Here is an 18,328-nt window from a genome sequence, read left to right on the forward strand (position 1 = left end):
ACAAGAAACACAGTACAGTAACTTGGGAGAGGGGGCAGGGCCTGGCTGAACAAGGAACAAGAAACACGGGGTACAGCAATTTGGGACAGGGGTACAAGGTAAGTAAACCTGGGACAGGGGTACAAGGTGAGTAAACCTGGGACAGGGGTACAAGGTAAGTAAGAGGTTTACAAACAGTAATATGGTAACAATATTCAAATTATTCTTAACATGAGGCATGGTGGAGAAGTGCTGCAGAAATCCTCCTCCCTGTCTCACCTGGTGCTGTTCACCCAGCACAGCACCCAACTGATTTTTGCTTATGGTTTCTTTTTACGATTGTATTTTGATCATAGAATAAATTCCTTTTTTTATCAATCAAATTGGCTACTCATTTATAACACAGCCCTTCCACACCTCACACATGGCACCAACTCACACTTCCCACACTGCTCACTGCAATCCCCCCTTACCACAGCCCCGGCATTGCTGCACCCCATGCATGGACAGCAAAGACACCCCATGCACCCTGGCACACAGACACGGCCATTTGCTGCCAATGACATCAAACATAGCTCGCAGGGGATCACCTTTGCAGGATGTCCCATGGAGAAAGGTGGCACAAAAAACTCTGGCCCTTCCAAGTGCTGCAAATAGCTGGTGGAGGGCATTTTATGAATGGAAGAGGGGCTGGGAGTGAGACATGCTGGATCTGGAACCTTGTGGCCACAGCAAGAAGCACCTCCCCACTCCCAGAATGTGAGAAGCTGCACAGAGTCACAGCTGCCTAATTGGGCAGAACCAGGTGATTCAACGAGGGCCTCACATGGCTCCTTGCACACTCTGCTCCCATCTAGTCACCACGTAGTTGCCAGGGGAAACCTGAGGTTGCGCCAGTGAGGAAAAGTCTCTGACGTCCAGATCCTTAAAGCAATTTAATCACAGCACAGGAACACAGGAGCTGCTCAAGATGGTGCTTCCAGGAAGGGAGCCTGAACCATGGTATCCCCAGCCCAGAATGGGCGTCCCAGGGCCCTCTCCCTGCCCCTGCACAGGGCAGGTAGCTCAGTGGGAGAGCACTTGCTTTGCATGCATGAGGCCCTGGGATCCACTCCCAGCATCTCTATGTCCTTCTGTGTCCCCAGACCCCTCCCTGCTGGATGCAGGGCTGTCAGAGCTCCTTAGGAAAGGCCTAGCACTGCTTCCCGGCACCTCAAGCCTGCATAGAAATGCCCAAGGCTCTTTCCCTCCTCTGCCTGGAGGCTGCAGGGAACTGGAGCATTTTGTTTTCCTTTCCCACGAGTCTTGGGGTGCCTCTAGAGGTGAACATCGGTGCTGGGAGGAGCAGCTGGGAAGGAGGGCTGGTGGTGCCCAACACCTCTTCTGGGAGTTGGACCGATGAGGTGGGATGCACTGCTCTCTCCAGGATGTGGGACAGGGCCATGAGGGGGTCTCCACTCGGCAAGACAGGAACCTTGTTCCACCTCCCCACACCACTCCCCTCACCTTTTCCTCACCTCTCCCGGGTCTGCAGAACCTGGAGAATGCCGGGTGTGCCACTGACCCGAGGGAGCCACAGTCCCTGCCTGGGGCGAGGGAGGAGCAGGGGCTGCTCTGGCTGCCAATGACCTCATGTCAGCTTCTCCCGGGAACTCCAGCGAAGGGCTGCAGCTGTGGGTATCCGGGCATTGGGTAAAATTCGTCGCTGAGAGCAGGATTCGAACCTGTGCAGGAAATCCCTATTGGGTTTCGAGTCCAACGCCTTCACCCCTCGGCCATCACAGCCCTGGGCCCAATTTTGGGGGGGGAAGGGGGGGGGGGCACCCTGGTGCCAGACAGGACCGCACCTCATTTTACTGAGAGGTGGGGAAGTGTCCGGGATGTGCCGGGGGGGCGGGGCGGGCTGCGGGAACAGTTGAGCACCCCGGCTCGTTGGTCTAGGGGTATGATTCTCGCTTAGGGTGCGAGAGGTCCCGGGTTCCACTCCCAGACGGCTCTTTTTGGGTGCTCGTCTCTGGATTCCGGGCACAGGTGGGGTGCCCTGTGTGCCTACGCTGCCTTGCACGGAGGACATTGCGGGCCAAACACGGCCCAACCGTGGCCGGGATGGGTCCCCTTCTGAGTGGGGAAAGGCCTGTCGGGGCAGTGGGGGACGGCAGAGCACGGAGTCCATGCTGCCATTTCAGCCGTGGGTGGGCGGCACACCCCCACTTTCCTACTTTCACTTTGGGAAAACCTGGTGTAAACGGAATTTATCATCGCCGCCTTGTGGAGGAAGTGGAAAAAACAAGTCACCAAGCAACTGGAGATGCTGGGGATTGAACCCAGGGCCTCTTACATGCGAAGCAAGCGCTCTCCCACTGAGCTACATCCCCTGGTGTAGGGACTGTTGCGGAGGGCACATTTTCCTACCACTACAGGAGTCGTGTTTAAGTGTCAAAAGTGATGTTAGCTGAATGACAGGCACTACAGCCACCCCACGGGATGCCGTTTGCAGGGAGCTGGGGAATACAAGGGCTGATCATCCAGCATCAGGTCAGTAGAGAGCAGCACTCAGGATCTCTTGCACCCAAAAGTGCAAGACACCTATCCCTACACCAACAATCTGGAGTGTTGCACTCCTTTTGTCTCCCCAGCCTTACAGTTTGGATTTCAGGGTACAGCTGAGGATGTGCTTTTCCCCACCAGACCCACAGCCTTGAGGAGGAATTTCCAGGCCAGCCATGCCAGGAGGCAACCCTAGGGACTTTTGAAGGGACTCTGGCAGCCCTGCATCCAGCAGGGAGGAGTCCAGGGAGGCAAAAGAACATGGAGATGCTGGGGGTTGATCCCAGGGCCTCTTGCATGCAAAGCAAGCGCTCTTTGGCTGAGATACACCTCTGCTCCAGCAGCAGCCAGTTGCTGCCAACCCTTGAAGATCCATACTGCCTGCAGGAATTTGCCAAGCCAGGACGTGGGACCAGCCCTGTTCCAATCCATGTCACGACCCCACAGATCCCTGTGTGGATTTGGGACAAGGAACAGGAGCTGTGAGTGCTGGGTAACCAGCAAATTCTACCATCTGCTCTATTTTCCAAGCTCCCATGGGGGTCAGCAGGGTGCTGGTGCTCCTATGGGTGCCATGGGGATGCAGCTCTAAGGGAGGATATGGGGAATTTTTCAGGACACAGTTCCTGAGGGTTGGGTTGTCTTTAGATATGCTGGGGTGCGAAGATGAGCTGCTGCAGGAGCCTCAGCTGCTGGAGACCCCCTTCACACAGGCAGAAGAGTGCAAAGAGATGATTTGCAGACAGCAGTGAGCCTCCAATGCCAATTGTAACACATGGCTGTGCCAGAGCAGAGATTCCCCCCCTCCAACTCCCTGAGCTGACCAAGGAGAACTGGGAGGATGGTTCAGCCACAGCATTTCATATCATAGAGGCGTGGAGAGGAGCAGGCAAAGGAAACATTGCAGCCCATGATTTCCAGGTCTCGTAGCCCCCCACAGACACCCAGCTCCTTCAACCCCATGTAACCAGTGCTGACAGGAGCTACCCCACACAAGCAATTACTATATCACCCATCTCCTCTTTGGCTGGTGTGCAGACACCTCTCAACAAACATGAATTAACAGCCCTGGAATGTTTAATCAAACAATTCTTGAGTTTTAAAACTTAGATTCCTTCCCAGGATCTTGCAAACTGTTGGGATCTGGGCTCTGCTTTCATTGCGCTCATCCCAATCTCTCCCTGAGGGCTGCCCTCCACAGCAAAAGCTTGGAGCAGAGGAGGGTGTGGGAGAGCCAGGAGCGATGTCTGCTGGTGATGTGGGCTCAGGATGACACAATGCTGGTGGAGCCAACAGGGCTGCAGGATGCAAGTCTTGTGAGTCCCATTCCCACAAGGAGCACCAGGAGGGACAGAGCAACATGCCTGTGCCTTTTAATTTGCCTGCTTTTTCCCCCCGTGACTCACACATGTGGGCAGCCTGTTATTTTCCTGTTTTATGGGATCTCCAACCCCAGGGAAGAATCGGAGCCTTTGGCAGAGCCACTGTCTGTCTGTCTCCACAGGTGTGGCAGGGAGGGCACCTGAGCCCCTGCCCTGTGCTTGATCCCTGGGTGTCTGGGGTGGAATATCCTCAGCGATGCCCTCTCCTCCCTCTTATCCTGACCATACAGCCACTTTCTCTCCCCTTCCTCAGTCTGGAAGGTTGGTCCAAGCTCCATCCATCCTGACCTTGGACACATGCAGGGACTGGGCACACAAGTCCCAGCTCTCTGTCTGCCATGCCTGCAGGCTCCTAGCTCCAGGGGCTCTGTCTCTCACCTGGCTGGCTCTGGCCAGCAGTCTTTGCCCCAGTGAGGAGGATGAGGGATGCTGCCTGTTGATGCAGCTCACTCTTCCTGCATTGCCCTCAGCCCAGTGCCCCAGTGCCAGTCTGGGATACACCTTTTGCAGCCCAGTAAAGGCACAGGTGGTGGATCTGTCTCTTCATCCTCTCCCACTGCTGTGATACACCACAATTTTTGTCTTCTCAGTTGGATGTGCAGAGAAGCTGCAGATTGATGTGTTGACCCACCAAGGATCCAGACACCACCAATCCTTCCAGCTCTATCACCAACACCATGCTGCCTGGAGTTTCCATAGTATGATAGAATATCCTGAATTGGAAGGGGCCCATAAGGATCATCAAAGTCCAGCTCCTGGCTCTGCACAAGACACCCCAACAATCCCACCCTGTGCCTGACAGCGTTATCCAAATGCTCTGGCAGCCTTGAGGTTGTGCCCATTCTCTGGGAAGCCTGTTGAATGCCCCACCACACTCTGGGGGAAGAACCTTTTCCTAGTCCAGCTTAACCCTCCCCAGACAAAGTCTCCATTACAAATGGTCCCACTCACTTGCTGTTCATGGCAATCTCCCCTTTTCCATCACAGCTCTCCTTCCTCCTCAAACCATGAATTCCTCTCTCCTTCACACCTCATCTACCCCCAGGGTAGGAAGGTACCCATCCTCCAGGAGCCTGAGGACACTGAATGACCACAGGGAGAAGATTTCCTCCAAGGCCATGAAGCAGCTGAGGGAAGATGGGAGGTGGGCAGGAGACATGAATCTCAACAGGTATGGCCAGAGGGTGACACCTGAGCTAAACTCCAGGATCTTTTCAAAAGTGCTTCTGCTGCTTTTGAATTCTATAGGTAGGTAATGCTGGGACCAAATGCTATTTCCCTCCATGTGCTTCTACCTGCTGAGTGTTATTTTTCCTCCCCATCTTGTTATGTAGCTCTGTGTTTCTCACTGGAGCCTTTGGCTAAGCTGCTTCTACAGAAACCTGTATTTAGGGCCTGAACAGCAGGTCTGGGGGGGGCAGGGGGGAGGTCCTGCCTGGGGCAAGGGCTGGCTTGGGGGGGAAATGTGGTGAATTCAGGACTGCTCTTGAGCTGGAAGCCAAGGAGGCACAGCTCCCAGCTGGAGTCAAGGCTCCCATGGGAGACAGAGTCCCCTGACCTTCAGGACAGGGAGCCCTAAGGGGCACTGAGGTCCTCATTTCCTTGACTAAGACATCACAATTTTCAAGTCAAATCAAGGAGCTGTGTACATTTTTGGAGACACTGGATTTTCAGAAATAACAAATTAAAACCTGTATAACCTCCTCAGTGGAGTCATTCAGTGCAAAGCTACATAAAAATTCTGTCCACCTGCTCCCTCCTGGACGGTTCTATGCAGCAGGCTTGGGGAAGGCAGCTGCACAAGACCCGGAGACCTGCAGCTTCCCAACAAAACTTTTGCTGGAATTCCAAAGCTTTTTGTAATTTTTTATTCAAAATTTTGCATCCTATCTCTGCAGATAATTTCCAGAGCTGGGATAAAAATATCTGAGCACTCCTTGGAGGAAGGACACCTCCCTTCTCCTGGTGGACTGGCTGCTGAACAATTGCCATGCAAAGTTTCTCCAAATTAGGAGCACCTCTGCAAAAGTCTCCTGGGCAGTAAAACCAGTTGAGCTTGGTCAAATGCTTTTGATGATCAATAGGCTTTCAAGCTCAGCATAATCCCTCATTATAAACATTCACAAGCTTTATGCAAATACTTCTATTCCTCCTTCCATCAGCTGAAAAGGTTCTGCCTGTTGATCCATGGCATCTTAAAAAGAGGCTCTACTCAATTCATGACATCTGCCAGAGATTCCAGTGTCCCCTATCCACAAAGCAAATATTGTCTCTTCTTTTTCATTCTTCACTGTCAGTCATTAAATACTGGGTAAGCTTGGCATAGGATGCCCATTCAAAGGAGCCCATCTCCCAAGAATCCCACTTCTACCTTTTTCCCTGACTCTACATCCACCCTCCTTAGCTCAGCTCCCCAAAATATCGCTGCAAAAATGCAGGGTAAATGCCATTTTGAAATGTCAAACCTTCGCATTCCCAGCTCCTTATGGGAATAGGCAATAAAGTCTAGTCCTGCGGGAATTCCTCTCTGAGCAGGTGCTTGCCATGGGGCAGGAGGAGAGGTTTCCAGGGTGAGAAGGTTGGCTTGGGACTGGTCCCAGCAAACCACACGCTTTTGTCAGCACAGGGGGAGCTGGGCAGCAGAAACCCCCATTACATGTAAAAACCAAACCTCCTCAGCAGCAACAAGCTGCCTCTAGAGGAGGTCATCCCTCCAGACTTCTGAACAAGGGACAACAGAAGACTTAGTCTATCATGTAGCAAGACTTTAATGAGAAGGAAGCTGAACCAGTTCAGAGTACAAGTGCATTTCCAGCGCTTAACAACTAAATGGATAAACCCCACTTTGGGACAAACTGATCTCTACAAGGTGTCCCCTCTTCCCACCACCCCATGACTATCATTTGCCATCTACAGCCTGCTAGAAGCATTTATTTCCCAGCCAGCAGCAAATGTCGTGTAGAACATGGAAATATAAAGACTTAGTGAGATAAAGGCATACAGAGGCATGGTTTGGAGTGACAAATGCGCATGGCTCCCATCCTCCTGGGGCAACTGCTGGGAAACCCAGGGGCATCTCCTTAGTCCTCTTCCCTAGTCTTGGTCATGTGCTTCGCTTGCCCTTCCTGACCACACAGCTGGCATGGGCAGGAAGAGGAGCCCTCCAGGGACACCCTACAGCCCGGTACCCAGGCACAGCAGTCCCGCCTTGCCCAGGCCCCGGGAGCCCACGGGGATGCCGCAGCAGTGCAGGTAGCTCCCAACCGCCGCCGACGCCGTGGAGCCCACCGTGGTGTTCTGTGGGAAGGAGCTGAGGATGGGTCCGGGCAGCGTGACCACGACTGTGGGCGGCTGGATGAAGGCAGTGGAGTCCCCGCAGCGGCGGAAGCAGGGCTGGTTGCAGCTGGTGGCCAGGGGCCGAGGACCGCAGGAGGAGGGCAGGCACAGGTCATAGCACGACATGGCTCGGCAAGGATGTGCACCTGAAAGCCAGACCCGGGGTGTAAAGGCAAGGCAGAGGCCAGTCTGTCCCTGCCGAGTCCTCACTCAATACCTCCCATAATAAGAGTCATGGGAGAGCGAGCTAGAGGGTTTGGATGGTTTAGAAATACCAAAAGAAGGCTTCCCCCTGCCTTGGTCCATAAACCACTCAGGAGAATGAGGGGAATTTGGTTTGAGCTGCAGGTTGGTCTGAGAAAGTTGGAGGCACCAGGTGCTGGGACCAGAGAGCAGACTCTTACTCCAAGCTCACTGGGAGCCCTTGGCAAGCAAGGTGCTCACAAGATGCATGTGATGCATTTTGAAGCAAAACCCATTTAAGTCAACACAACATGAGCTGAGCCATCCCATCCCAAAATATAAGGGACCTTTGATGCCCATCCATAAAAACAGGGACACATCAATCCCTGCAACCCAGGCGTGTCCTGCTCTAATTTGTTTTTCTCCTTCAGCAAGGAAAATCACACAGGTTGCAACTCATTGTGTGGTTGCAGACCCTATAAGCCCTTCATCCTGCAGCCCCTTGCAGTCTTCATCTTAAGGCAGAAATACACCCTTCACTGATGTCCTATGCATCTGGAAGGGAGGAGGGAGGGGTAGGGAAGGGGATGGAGCCCGTCTTGACTTACCCAGATGGAGGTGGCAGTGGCAGCAGCTGGAGCAGGTGGTGGGGCCAAGCACTGTCCCCACAGTTTTATAGGGTGGCCCAGCCCCCCAGGGGAGCGGGTGCATGCCTTCTGCCTGAAACTCCCCAACAACCAGCAGTTTTCTCCTGGAAAGCTCCCCTGACTGATTAAACAGTTCCCTCTTTCATCTCTCATGTTTTGCTTCCATGTAATACTGAGTAAGATTGAAATGATTTGGGCTACAGGCATTAATTACCTTCCTTCCTATGGCCAAAGGACATTTTAGGTCTTTATGCCACCAGGCAGGAGAGTGTTTCAGCAGAATTTAGGGCAGACGTATCCCTACCTTCCTCCCAGCACAACCAATTCAGCTCTATGGTGCATCTGAGGTGAGAAGAGGGATGTAAAGAACGTAAAGTAATGTAAAGTTCCATGTAAGGAACATCCATCTGGAGTAAAGTCCTGTGCCAGGGATGGCAGGAAAGCTGAGGGGCTGCAGGAGTGAGGATATGAGCTATGTGGACACAGGGACTTAACCCAGCATGAGCAATTTCTCATGGGTTTGGATGCACTTAGAGTATTTTCCTTTTTTTTTTTTTTTTTTTATTATTCCTTACACCTGGGTATGAGTCCTGCTTGGAAGTCACATCAGATTTGTAAAAATATTTTAAAAGCAAAAAAAGTGGCTCTGAAGTCCACCCCCACAGGTGACACACACCTAAACTGGCTGATTTTGTGCAGGGAGCTGAATTTCAAGAGCCCTTCCATCCTGCTCTTCAGATAGGGTAGTAGCAGTGAGCCAGAAGGTCACAGGTATCCTTCCTCGTGATGGAGTGACATCACCAAGACAGGGTTAATTACAGTCTTTGCATGCTGTGACACCAGATCACTCAACCTGCACTTAAAAGTGAATCACCTACATGGGGGGGGAGGGGGGGGCAGGAAGGGAGTTGCTGATGTGGTCTCAAGCAGGACCATGATGAACCATCATGAGCTCTAGAGGCAAGGAAAGTTTGAAAAAGTCTTTTCATTTCACACCAGCAGAGCCCAGGTGACGGCACAAACATCTCCTGCCCTGGAATAAATGCTGACAGTACCGGGACACGTACTATACGTGTATTAGGCTGTCAGCATCCTGTTAAAGATGTGCCTTGTGGGGTTTGGGGGGTCACTTGAGTTCTTGAGATGATTTGGCCACAATGGATTGCACTGAATGGTTCCTAGTGACTCCTCTCCACCCTGCCTGTCAGAGCAATGAAGCCTTTCCAAGGATCTGAGGCTGAGCTCAGCTATTTTTAAACATCATTCTGGAAGGGGAAAAAGGAAATCAGGCTTTCTGAGGTTCAGTAGAGGACATGGGCTTCAGAGAGAAGCTACCTGGCAACTACTGGAGTAAGACAGGATGCTGTGGGTTCATCATTCATAATCTCCTAAATGGTGATTTAGCAAGCAGGAAAAGATGAAGTTTTAGTTTAATCTTTACTGTGCTGCTTTTTGCACTACTCTTGAATAACTGATGCCACAAGTGCACCTTGGACCCACAGCCTGAGAATTAAACCCTTCTTCTACCAGTCTGGTTTTCTTTCTCTTCATTAATTAATTTCCCTTATTTTGGGGAGGGGGGGGGTTGTGGGTTTTTGTTTCTTTGGTTTGGTTTGGTTTGGTTTGTGGTTTTTTTATTGTTGCTATTGGGGTTTTTTTTTGTTGTTTTTTTGGTTTGGTTGGTTGGTTGGTTTTTGGGGTTTTTTTTTGGTTGGTTGGTTGGTTGGTTGGGGTTTTTTGTGCCTCTGTGCACTCCCATGATCTCAGGAAAACTTCCTGAGATTACTCCCTTCCAGGCTTCCAGTTTCTGTTCACATTGGACTACCATGTCCCAGAATAATATCCATGGATGCAGTGATACTTGGGATAAATGCCATGGGCTACTCAGAGGGGGACTGTTGTCAAATATGAGCAGTTCTATGGACTGAAACAAGTAATTTTCCTAGAAAAGACAGCAGGGGAAACAAAAGGCACATGTTAAGAAATTAAAATAATCATATTTGTGTAATGATTGAATTTTTTAAAAGGAAAACAATAGGGGAAAGGCAGATATTTGGGAGATAAATAAATATTGAATTTTCAAATCCATATTCATTTCAGGAATGAGCACTTTCTGCGTGAAATGTGACTTTCTCTGGAAGAACCTCAAACCTGAGAAAATTTCACCACACCAAATGTCGGATCCATTTTCTTAACTTTTGCACAGATCCAGGATGTGTGGCCACCTCAGCCCTGCCTCTTCCTGCAGGTAAGGACATGAAAAACATGGTCCAGTATCAATAATCCATGTGTTTCCTTTCCTATCATCAGCCCCAGAAGCACTTTTCATTTTGATTTCCAACACCCCAAGGGCTGGATGTGTCCTAGACTGGTGGAGGGTGGGAGCTTTCCCCTGTCCTAAAATTTCTCCTGAAAGCCAAAGGCAAGAGCACACCTTGGAGCAGCAACAGACCTACCGCATCCCATCCCCAAGGAATGTCTGCATGCAATGCCTGCATCTCACCCAGGGCTTGCCTCCCAGCAGCAGAAGAGCCAGGGACCACTCCCAAGTGGCGGATGGATGAGTGGGACACCCCAGTGCCAGGAGGCAGAATCTTGATGCAGCCAGATCCAGGCATGGATCATCCTGGCTGCCTGTGTCCTTGCCAGGTCAGACTCAGGGTGCTCCAGGGCCACTGTGTGTAGCCCAGGGAGTGGAGCCCAGCTGGTGCCACTGGGGAGAGCCAGGCTCTGGCTGCCAGGTGCTGTCCTGGGGCTGCAGATGATCCAGTTCCACACTGCCACAGGATCCCTGTAATTACCAGGTCCCTGGGTGGGCTGATGTCCCACAGCACCACCCCTCATCACCGCTCACCGGGACTGGGACATGTGTGTGCCAGGGCAGGGTTGAAGGGTGTCCCAAGGGAATCAGTAGGGATTCTCTCCTGGCTGTCTGTGTCCTGCAAGTCCCAGGTCCCATCCTGTGACCCAGTCTCCCTGCCATGCACTGCCATACCCCTGCACCCACCACCCCAGCCCATTTCACCATCTCCAGCTGCAAGTTGGTCTCTCTTCAGGGCTGGACCCAAACCTATGCATTTTTCCCAGGAAACCTCCCACAGATTCCTTGGAGGGCACCTGGATGTCCAGGCAGGGACATCCCCCTTTCCTGGGGTGGCAGAGTTTGATGAGCAGCACAGCTCATCACATGGCAGTGGAATGGGATGGGGCCAGTATTTCCCTGCAGCCTGGTCATGGTTTCTGGCTCAGGAGTTGCTGATGGAGGGAAGCAGCTCCACACTGGTCCCCAGGCATATTTCCCCAAGGCATGGGAAGGAAATGTAGCCAAAGAGAAGGTCAAAAAGCTAAGCCTGAGCATCCTCACCTTGCCTTGAAGCCATGGCATTGCTTGGCCACATCCTCATCAGTGGAGAGGAGTAGAGGGGAGAAGGGAAGGCAAGACTGGCATGATGCCTTTTCCCCATGTGCCTCAAAGCACAGACACTGCCAAATGCAGGGCTTTCCTCTCTGCAAGACCACTGAGATTCCAGAGGCAGTTTTACCTCTTTCCTCTTCATCTTGCCATAGATCACAGTCTCCTGTCTTCAGGAATCTCTACTGTGAGCACTGCTCCAGGCACAGGGGGCAGCTGCCAGTGCACAGCAGCTCTGCCATCCCCAGAACAAGCACCTCTGGGACATGACAGAGGGTGGCTTTTGGATCTCATCAGCATCCCTGGCAATGCCCAGAGGTGCCCAGTCCTGACCTTCCCTGACTACAGTTCAGTGCCCCTGTAAAAAAAGGTGATGGGATGGCAGGAGAGGCTGGCAGGTGGGCTCAGGCATTGCTCAGAAGGGCCATGCCAGTCCCTGAGCCACCAGGAGCAGGTTCAGCCCGCCAAAGCAGCAGTGCAGGGGTAGATGTGATGAGTGTTTGACACAGCACAGCAAAACATGGAGAGCAGAAGGATACTGGGCAGGCTGTCCCAAAAGGACCTACTCTAGAAGAGGGGATTGCCAGGGGACCCGACGAGGGTGGGATTCGAACCCACGCGTGCAGAGCACAATGGATTAGCAGTCCATCGCCTTAACCACTCGGCCACCTCGTCCCCCATGCCAGTTCCAGTTTTTTAGCAGAATTTTTTTCAGCGGATTTTTTTGCCCTTTTTTTTTTCCCCAGACATCAATACTGGAGCTGCTTCTTCAGGATGTCCTTTGGTGTGCAAGGCTGGGCAAGGCAGAGCCCCGGCAGCCTCTGTCACAGCGGAGCAGGGAGACAAGCAAGCATTTGTGATTAATTTGCCCCTCTCCCTGTTCCCTTCTGTGTTCATAGGGTGGCAAAGGGTAATGTGGCATTTATTGTTGGCATGAAAAGATGTGCACCAGGCATCTCCATTACTCACCCACACCCAGCCTGTGTCCAGTTTTTCCTACATGATTCAGCACTGGTTGTTCAAAGTAATAGGGAACATGGTGGGCATCCAGACAGCATCTAATGCATCTCTCACTTCCCGGATCCCCTGGTTTCTGAAAACAGTTCAGGCCATCTCTCCAATGTGAGGAGAGACGGAAGAGGAAGCAGAAGGAAACATTTTACTCCCAGAGTAGAGTAATGGGGGACAGAGCACTGGGACTGACAGTGCCCAGAGCAGGACAAAGACCCCTAGCAGTGCCCCCAATTTGGGACAGGGAAGAAAAACAGGCCCCCTGGCTGAGGCACCACTGGGAGTTGAACCCAGGATCTCCTGTTTACTAGACAGGCGCTTTGACCAACTGAGCCATGGTGCCCACTAATTCCTCTCACACTGGGTGCTCCTTAAAATACCTGACCCTCTGCCCACATATCCCACACTGTTGCCCAAGTTTTGGGGTACCCCAGCTGCAGCTACTCCCATCTCTTTTTGCTGCTGGGAACCTTCCCAGTGCTGACCCAAGGCCCTGGCACAGGGAGCCCAACACATCCTGTAAGCACAACCAGCTGGGTTTGGGGGTCCCTAGACCTTACAGGGACGTGCTGCCCCCTTCCCTTGCTCTGGCAGATCTGTGCCAGCTGCCACCCTACACTGCCCTGAGGTGACATCCTCAGTCTCATCTCCCTCTCTGGCTGCTATCCCCCAGCACCAAAGGTCATCCAAAGGCAATGTTCACCCCGTGTCACACTATATTAGGAACAGCGATAAACACGACATGACTCTTAGCTGCATTGTCCAAGAGAGCAAAGTTTATTTTTCTTGATCTTCTTTTATAGATATGTTTGAGAAGGTCTGAGACATAAAACTCTCATTGGTTATTAAAGCAATGCATCACCATTATTGGTTAAGTGGAACACCACCCACTGAATGTTTCTTGCAAGTAAATCCTAAACAACACTTGCAAAGCTGCTTGGATTCTTTCTTATGCTTTCTCAGGCCAGAGTGAGAAGCCTGTGTAACTTAGTTTCAGACAGGCTCTGTGCTCCCTGCCTGCTTTCAGCATCCATAACCCCAAGAGACACCCTGTCAGCCTCACAGGGAAGGAACACCGGGTATCTCCACACCCTGCAGCACCTGGGTAGGGAGGGAAATCTCTGCGGCCATTTCCTCGCTGACTGCTTTGGCGTGCCAGGAGGCAATCCCACATCCACAGGCAGCCCCCGAGATTTTCGGGGGGGTGGGGGAGGATTTGGGGGGTGTTTGGCTGTCCCGCATGCATCAGAGAGGGGTGTGGAGAGGCAAAAGGACATGGAGATGCTGGGGGTTGATCCCAGGGCCTCTTGCATGCAAAGCAAGCGCTCTCCCGCTGAGCTACATCCCCCCGCCCCGGCACAGCCTCTGCGCTGGCGTTCTCCTTGCTCCGCGACAATCCCTGTGTGTGCTGCGTTCGCCTGCCGCTCAGACTCGGGAAAAGGGGTTCAAGCACTTGAGGATCCCTTAGGTGTCACTGGGCTGGTGAGGGGGTTGGAATAGGGGGAATACTTGTGGGGCAGAGCAGGGAGGTTATTTTCCAGGCACAGAGGCCATGTAAGGGGCGGAGTGTAGATGGGCCGCGGGCGTGTCGGGCGGCTGCCGTGCCGGCCGGGGCGGAGGTGGTGAGCGGGAATGTGAGGGCATGTTTGCGGTGCGCTTGAGTTGTGGCGGTGGTGAGCAGCGGGTGTGGAAAAAAAGAGGGCTCGTCCGGGATTTGAACCCGGGACCTCTCGCACCCTAAGCGAGAATCATACCCCTAGACCAACGAGCCGGGGTGCACTGCCCCTCCCGCGCCCCGCCCTCGCCCGGCCCGCCAAAACGCTGCGCCGACGCTGCTGCCCGGGGACCCCGGCCCGGGGCCGCTCCCTGCCCACGGCCTGCGCCCGCAGCCCCGCCGGGACATCCGCGGCATCAGCGCTGCCAACATGGCCCGGACATCCCGGACATCCGCACCCCCGGACATTGCCCCGCACCCCGCTCCACTGCCCGCCGCGGCGCGGCGCTGCCCCCACCGCCCGCACGGCTCTGCCCCCTTCGGCCTCAGCACCGCGCCTGTGATGGCCGAGGGGCGAAGGTGCTGGACTCCAAATCCAAAATCCAGTAGGGGTTCTCACTGTAGGTTCGAATCCTGCTCATAGCCATAGGTTTTACCTGCCTAGCTGGGAGTTCATCCCACCTTGGTGTTCATGGCGTCTTTATCCTTCTGCTGTCCAGGAATAGATAGCATCTTAGGGCAGGGGGCATGGACCACCGACTGTGGGGTCAGGGCAAAACCTCCCATCTCAGAGGGCAGGGAGCAGTGGGAGCAGTAGGGCACCCCGGGCTATTTCCTTTTACCCATGGGCCAGGTGGGACCCACACACCACTGCCCAGGGCAGTGGGGCCAAGATGCCAAACAATCCAGGTTTGGGATGTGTTTCTGCCTTCAGGTATGAGGAGACGTGGGTCTCACTCCCAGAGAAATCGTCCCTTTGGTCAGAGCCTGTCTTGTTTTTCTGTGGAGATACAGAGCGCTCTGGGGTCTTCCCCTTGTTCCCCTCCAGTCTGTTCAGGTTGGGGCTGGGCAGGATAAGTGGGGAAGCTGGGGGGGGGCTGGCATGGGGTGTGGGCACCCACTGTGCATCACTGCTGTGTCCCATCCCCCTGTTCCCCCCCCCCCCAACTCATGGGTCTGCCACACCCTCAGGCAGCACCAGCACTTTTTGGGGGTGTCTGTGGGGCTCTGCCAGCCCCACATGCAACGGGGTTGTCTAGAGAGGCAAAAGGACATGGAGATGCTGGGGGTTAATCTCAGGGCCTCTTGCATGCAAAGCAAGCACTCTCCTGCTGAGATACGTGCCCCTGTGCAAGGGCAGAGTGGTGCCCAAGGGTCCCTGCTGTCTTCATGGTCCACCTGCCCCTGTGGCTGCTGGATCTAGGGAAGTTATGCACCATGGACACCTCCAAATGCTGGCCCCACCTCCTGGGCAACACAAGATGGATTTCCTTGTTCCAGCCTGTGCCAAGGGGCAAAAGGCAGCATCAGCCACCCTCCTCAAGTCCCAGAATTGTGGGGCACGGATCTGGGACATGAATCTCATTTAAAGTGTGAGAGGTCATGGATTCAGCTCTAGGATGAGCTCACCTTTTTTGGCACCTACCTTCTTTGGCTGGTACATGGGACTGTGGCATAACCAAGGCTCTGGCACAGAGGGCTGGGTGCCCCTTCCTGGCTGAGTGGGCAGGATGGAGCCCCAGGGCTGGCAAGGTGTGCTCCAGGGATGAGGGGACCCAGTCCAGAGGCCCTCTCCCTGCCTTTCACAGGGGAATGTAGCTCAGCGGGAGAGTGCTTGCTTTGCATGTACGAGGCCCTGGGATCAACCCCCAGTATCTCCATGTCCTTTTGCCCCTCCAAGAGCTGCTGTATCCTTGGGCATCCTTGGAGGATGCTTCCCGGTGCTGCCTGCTTTGTGACCAAGGTACCTGAATTTTTTCCAGCCGTCAGTAAAGATCCCTTCAAGTTCCCTTTTCCAAACCCTCCAGGTGTGGGTGCTGGGGCTGAGCAGAGCCCCACACCAGGCTGGGAGATGGCATAACCTGAGGCAAAGTGGTATGTCCCCAGTTGTCACCACCTTGAGGAGGGACACCAGTGGCTGTGATGGCCGAGGGGTGAAGGCGTTGGACTTGAAATCCAATAGGGATTTCCCTGCGCAGGTTCGAATCCTGCTCACAGCGACAGGTTTTACCCACGGCTGGAAGGGGTGGGGTGCCTTTCCCTCAGGATTTTGATCCCTGGAGACCAGTGGACAGAGAAGGGGCAGTACTCTTGCACTGACTGGGCACTGGTGGGCTTGTGGACTCTAGGCTCAACTCCTGGATTACTCCTCCTTTTTGGTACCTGTGGCTAGGCATGGCCTCTGATAGGCATAGGCAGCCTCCCTAGCTGGGCAGCCCCTGGGCTGGGATGGTCCCATCATGGTGTTGCCCAGTGCCTGTGAGCACAGGCACAGCTCAGCCATGGCCAGAGCTGGTCCCCTTCTGGGTTGGGAAGGAGCTGTCAGGGCAGTGGGCAATGGCTGAGTGGGGGTTATGCTATCACTGCAGCCTCAGGGGGAAGTTCTGCCATGGTGCATCCCTCACCTTTGTGGAGCCCTTCCAGATGTAGATGCAAGTTTATCATCACTGGCCCGTGGAGGAGGTAGGTTTGAGGAGGGAAAAAAAAGTTGGAGATGCTGGGGGTTGAACCCAGGGCCTCTTACATGCGAAGCAAGCGCTCTCCCGCTGAGCTACATCCCCTGCCTGGGCCCCCAATACCTGAGGGCTCTGCTGACCCCCCTGCTCCTCATGGCCCCATTTTAAAACCAGGTAGGTGCAGCCCATAGCCATGCTGTGCTGGGCAGAGTGGGAGCTTCAGATGAAGTTTAGAAACTCACACTGAATCATGACATGCAGAGAAGAACCCCTGGCTTTCTAAACTTTTCAGAAAGGAGCCTGTGTGTGGCTGGATCCAACCTTAGCCCCAGAGTTTGTCAGCGGTTTGTCTCCATTGTATAGGTGTAGTAGAGGCTTTATACAGCTTTATCCTGCAGGATTAAAAATAAAGCAGATATACAAATATAAATAATTTATTATTATGATTAGACAACAAAGATCTTAATTAGAATTATTTACTACACAATATAGGTGCTATAAAAACTATTACAATATAGTGCATTGTGAAGGAATATTGAAGCAATTCTATTAAAGCAAATGTATTAAAGCTACCAAAACAAATTATTAAGAAGAGGTTGATGTTTCCCACGCAGACCAGTAACTGGGGGCAAATCTCTTTGGCTCTGTTTTAAGAAGAGACCTTGAGGAATGTCCCTACTCCAGGGGGGAATCTCCACACATACACTTCAAGAAAGGATCTGTCAGAAAACCGTGCCATTCAAATTTGGGACTTTTATAGTATAAAAGGATGGACTATGAGTCAGGTAAGTCCAGACCAGTTGTAGCAGCTCAACAGCTTTAGTAAAGTTATCAGTAATATTACTTGTTTGTTCCTTTATCTTTACCTAGATCTGGTATTTTACCAGATCTACTATATCTTCATCTCACCATCAGGATGTTTAAATTTGGGATTGATGAGTCAGGCTGGTTTCAGCTGTATTCAACACCAAAGGCAGCATGACCCCTTTTTCTTCATTTAACACTAATAGTTTGGGAAATGGAGCATTGTTTGAGTTGTTTCCTCCATCCCTGCTACATATGCCGACGTGACATCCCTACAGTCAGTGCTCTCAACGGTGTTCATCCATCAGAGACAGAAAGAACTACCACAGGTCCCATCTCACCCCAGGCAGGTCTGTGAATACTCGAAGTGAAAAAAGTGTTTTCTGCTCCTATAGAGCACCTGGCTCGTTGGTCTAGGGGTATGATTCTCGCTTCGGGTGCGAGAGGTCCCGGGTTCAAATCCCGGACGAGCCCTTATTTTGGGCACCCACGTGCCTTTGGATGTGGTGGGGTCAGGGCAGGGAGTGGAGAGGAGGGAAGCAGTATCTGCAGAGCAGCGATGGGCAGGGTGTTTTGGGCTAGCACGTCCCTAAACCAGGAGGAGGGCCTCAAAGCAGCAGTGGGGAAGGGTGGAGTGCAGCCTGTGACAGTCGGGTTTGGAGTCGTGGGGGCGGAGTGGGGCAAGAAGACTAGGCAAACGCCCCTTACTTGTACAGGGGGATGTAGCTCAGCGGGAGAGCGCTTGCTTTGCATGCAAGAGGCCCTGGGATCAACCCCCAGCATCTCCATGTCCTTTTGCCTCTCCACACCCCTCTCTGATGCATGCGGGGCAGCCAAACACCCCCCAAAATCCCCCC

The 18,328-nt window shown here is 53.0% G+C and overlaps 2 protein-coding genes and 10 non-coding genes across 12 annotated transcripts in view; 3 read left to right on the forward strand and 9 right to left on the reverse strand.

Moving 5' to 3' along the window:
• TRPM8 (transient receptor potential cation channel subfamily M member 8) overlaps positions 1-18,328 on the reverse strand; it is a 688,444-nt gene that overhangs the window by 203,236 nt on the left and 466,880 nt on the right. The gene's annotated exons all lie outside the window — the stretch shown is intronic.
• TRNAS-CGA lies at positions 1,683-1,764 on the reverse strand. Its single transcript has one exon. It is a non-coding gene; the product is annotated as a tRNA-Ser (tRNA).
• TRNAA-CGC lies at positions 2,283-2,354 on the reverse strand. Its single transcript has one exon. It is a non-coding gene; the product is annotated as a tRNA-Ala (tRNA).
• Positions 7,083-7,370, reverse strand: LOC107207274 (beta-keratin-related protein-like). Its single transcript, XM_015634103.1, has one exon. It carries the CDS (start codon positions 7,368-7,370, stop codon positions 7,083-7,085), a length of 288 nt encoding a protein of 95 aa, XP_015489589.1.
• Positions 12,080-12,161, reverse strand: TRNAS-GCU. Its single transcript has one exon. It is a non-coding gene; the product is annotated as a tRNA-Ser (tRNA).
• TRNAT-AGU lies at positions 12,767-12,840 on the reverse strand. The gene has a single exon. It is a non-coding gene; the product is annotated as a tRNA-Thr (tRNA).
• On the reverse strand, positions 13,774-13,845 carry TRNAA-UGC. Its single transcript has one exon. It is a non-coding gene; the product is annotated as a tRNA-Ala (tRNA).
• TRNAP-AGG lies at positions 14,197-14,268 on the reverse strand. The gene has a single exon. It is a non-coding gene; the product is annotated as a tRNA-Pro (tRNA).
• Positions 16,129-16,211, forward strand: TRNAS-UGA. The gene has a single exon. It is a non-coding gene; the product is annotated as a tRNA-Ser (tRNA).
• On the reverse strand, positions 16,701-16,772 carry TRNAA-CGC. The gene has a single exon. It is a non-coding gene; the product is annotated as a tRNA-Ala (tRNA).
• TRNAP-CGG lies at positions 17,874-17,945 on the forward strand. Its single transcript has one exon. It is a non-coding gene; the product is annotated as a tRNA-Pro (tRNA).
• Positions 18,188-18,259, forward strand: TRNAA-UGC. The gene has a single exon. It is a non-coding gene; the product is annotated as a tRNA-Ala (tRNA).

The sequence above is a fragment of the Parus major genome, chromosome 7 (genome assembly GCF_001522545.3).
Source record: "Parus major isolate Abel chromosome 7, Parus_major1.1, whole genome shotgun sequence".
In the NCBI taxonomy this organism is placed as follows: Eukaryota; Metazoa; Chordata; class Aves; order Passeriformes; family Paridae; genus Parus; species Parus major.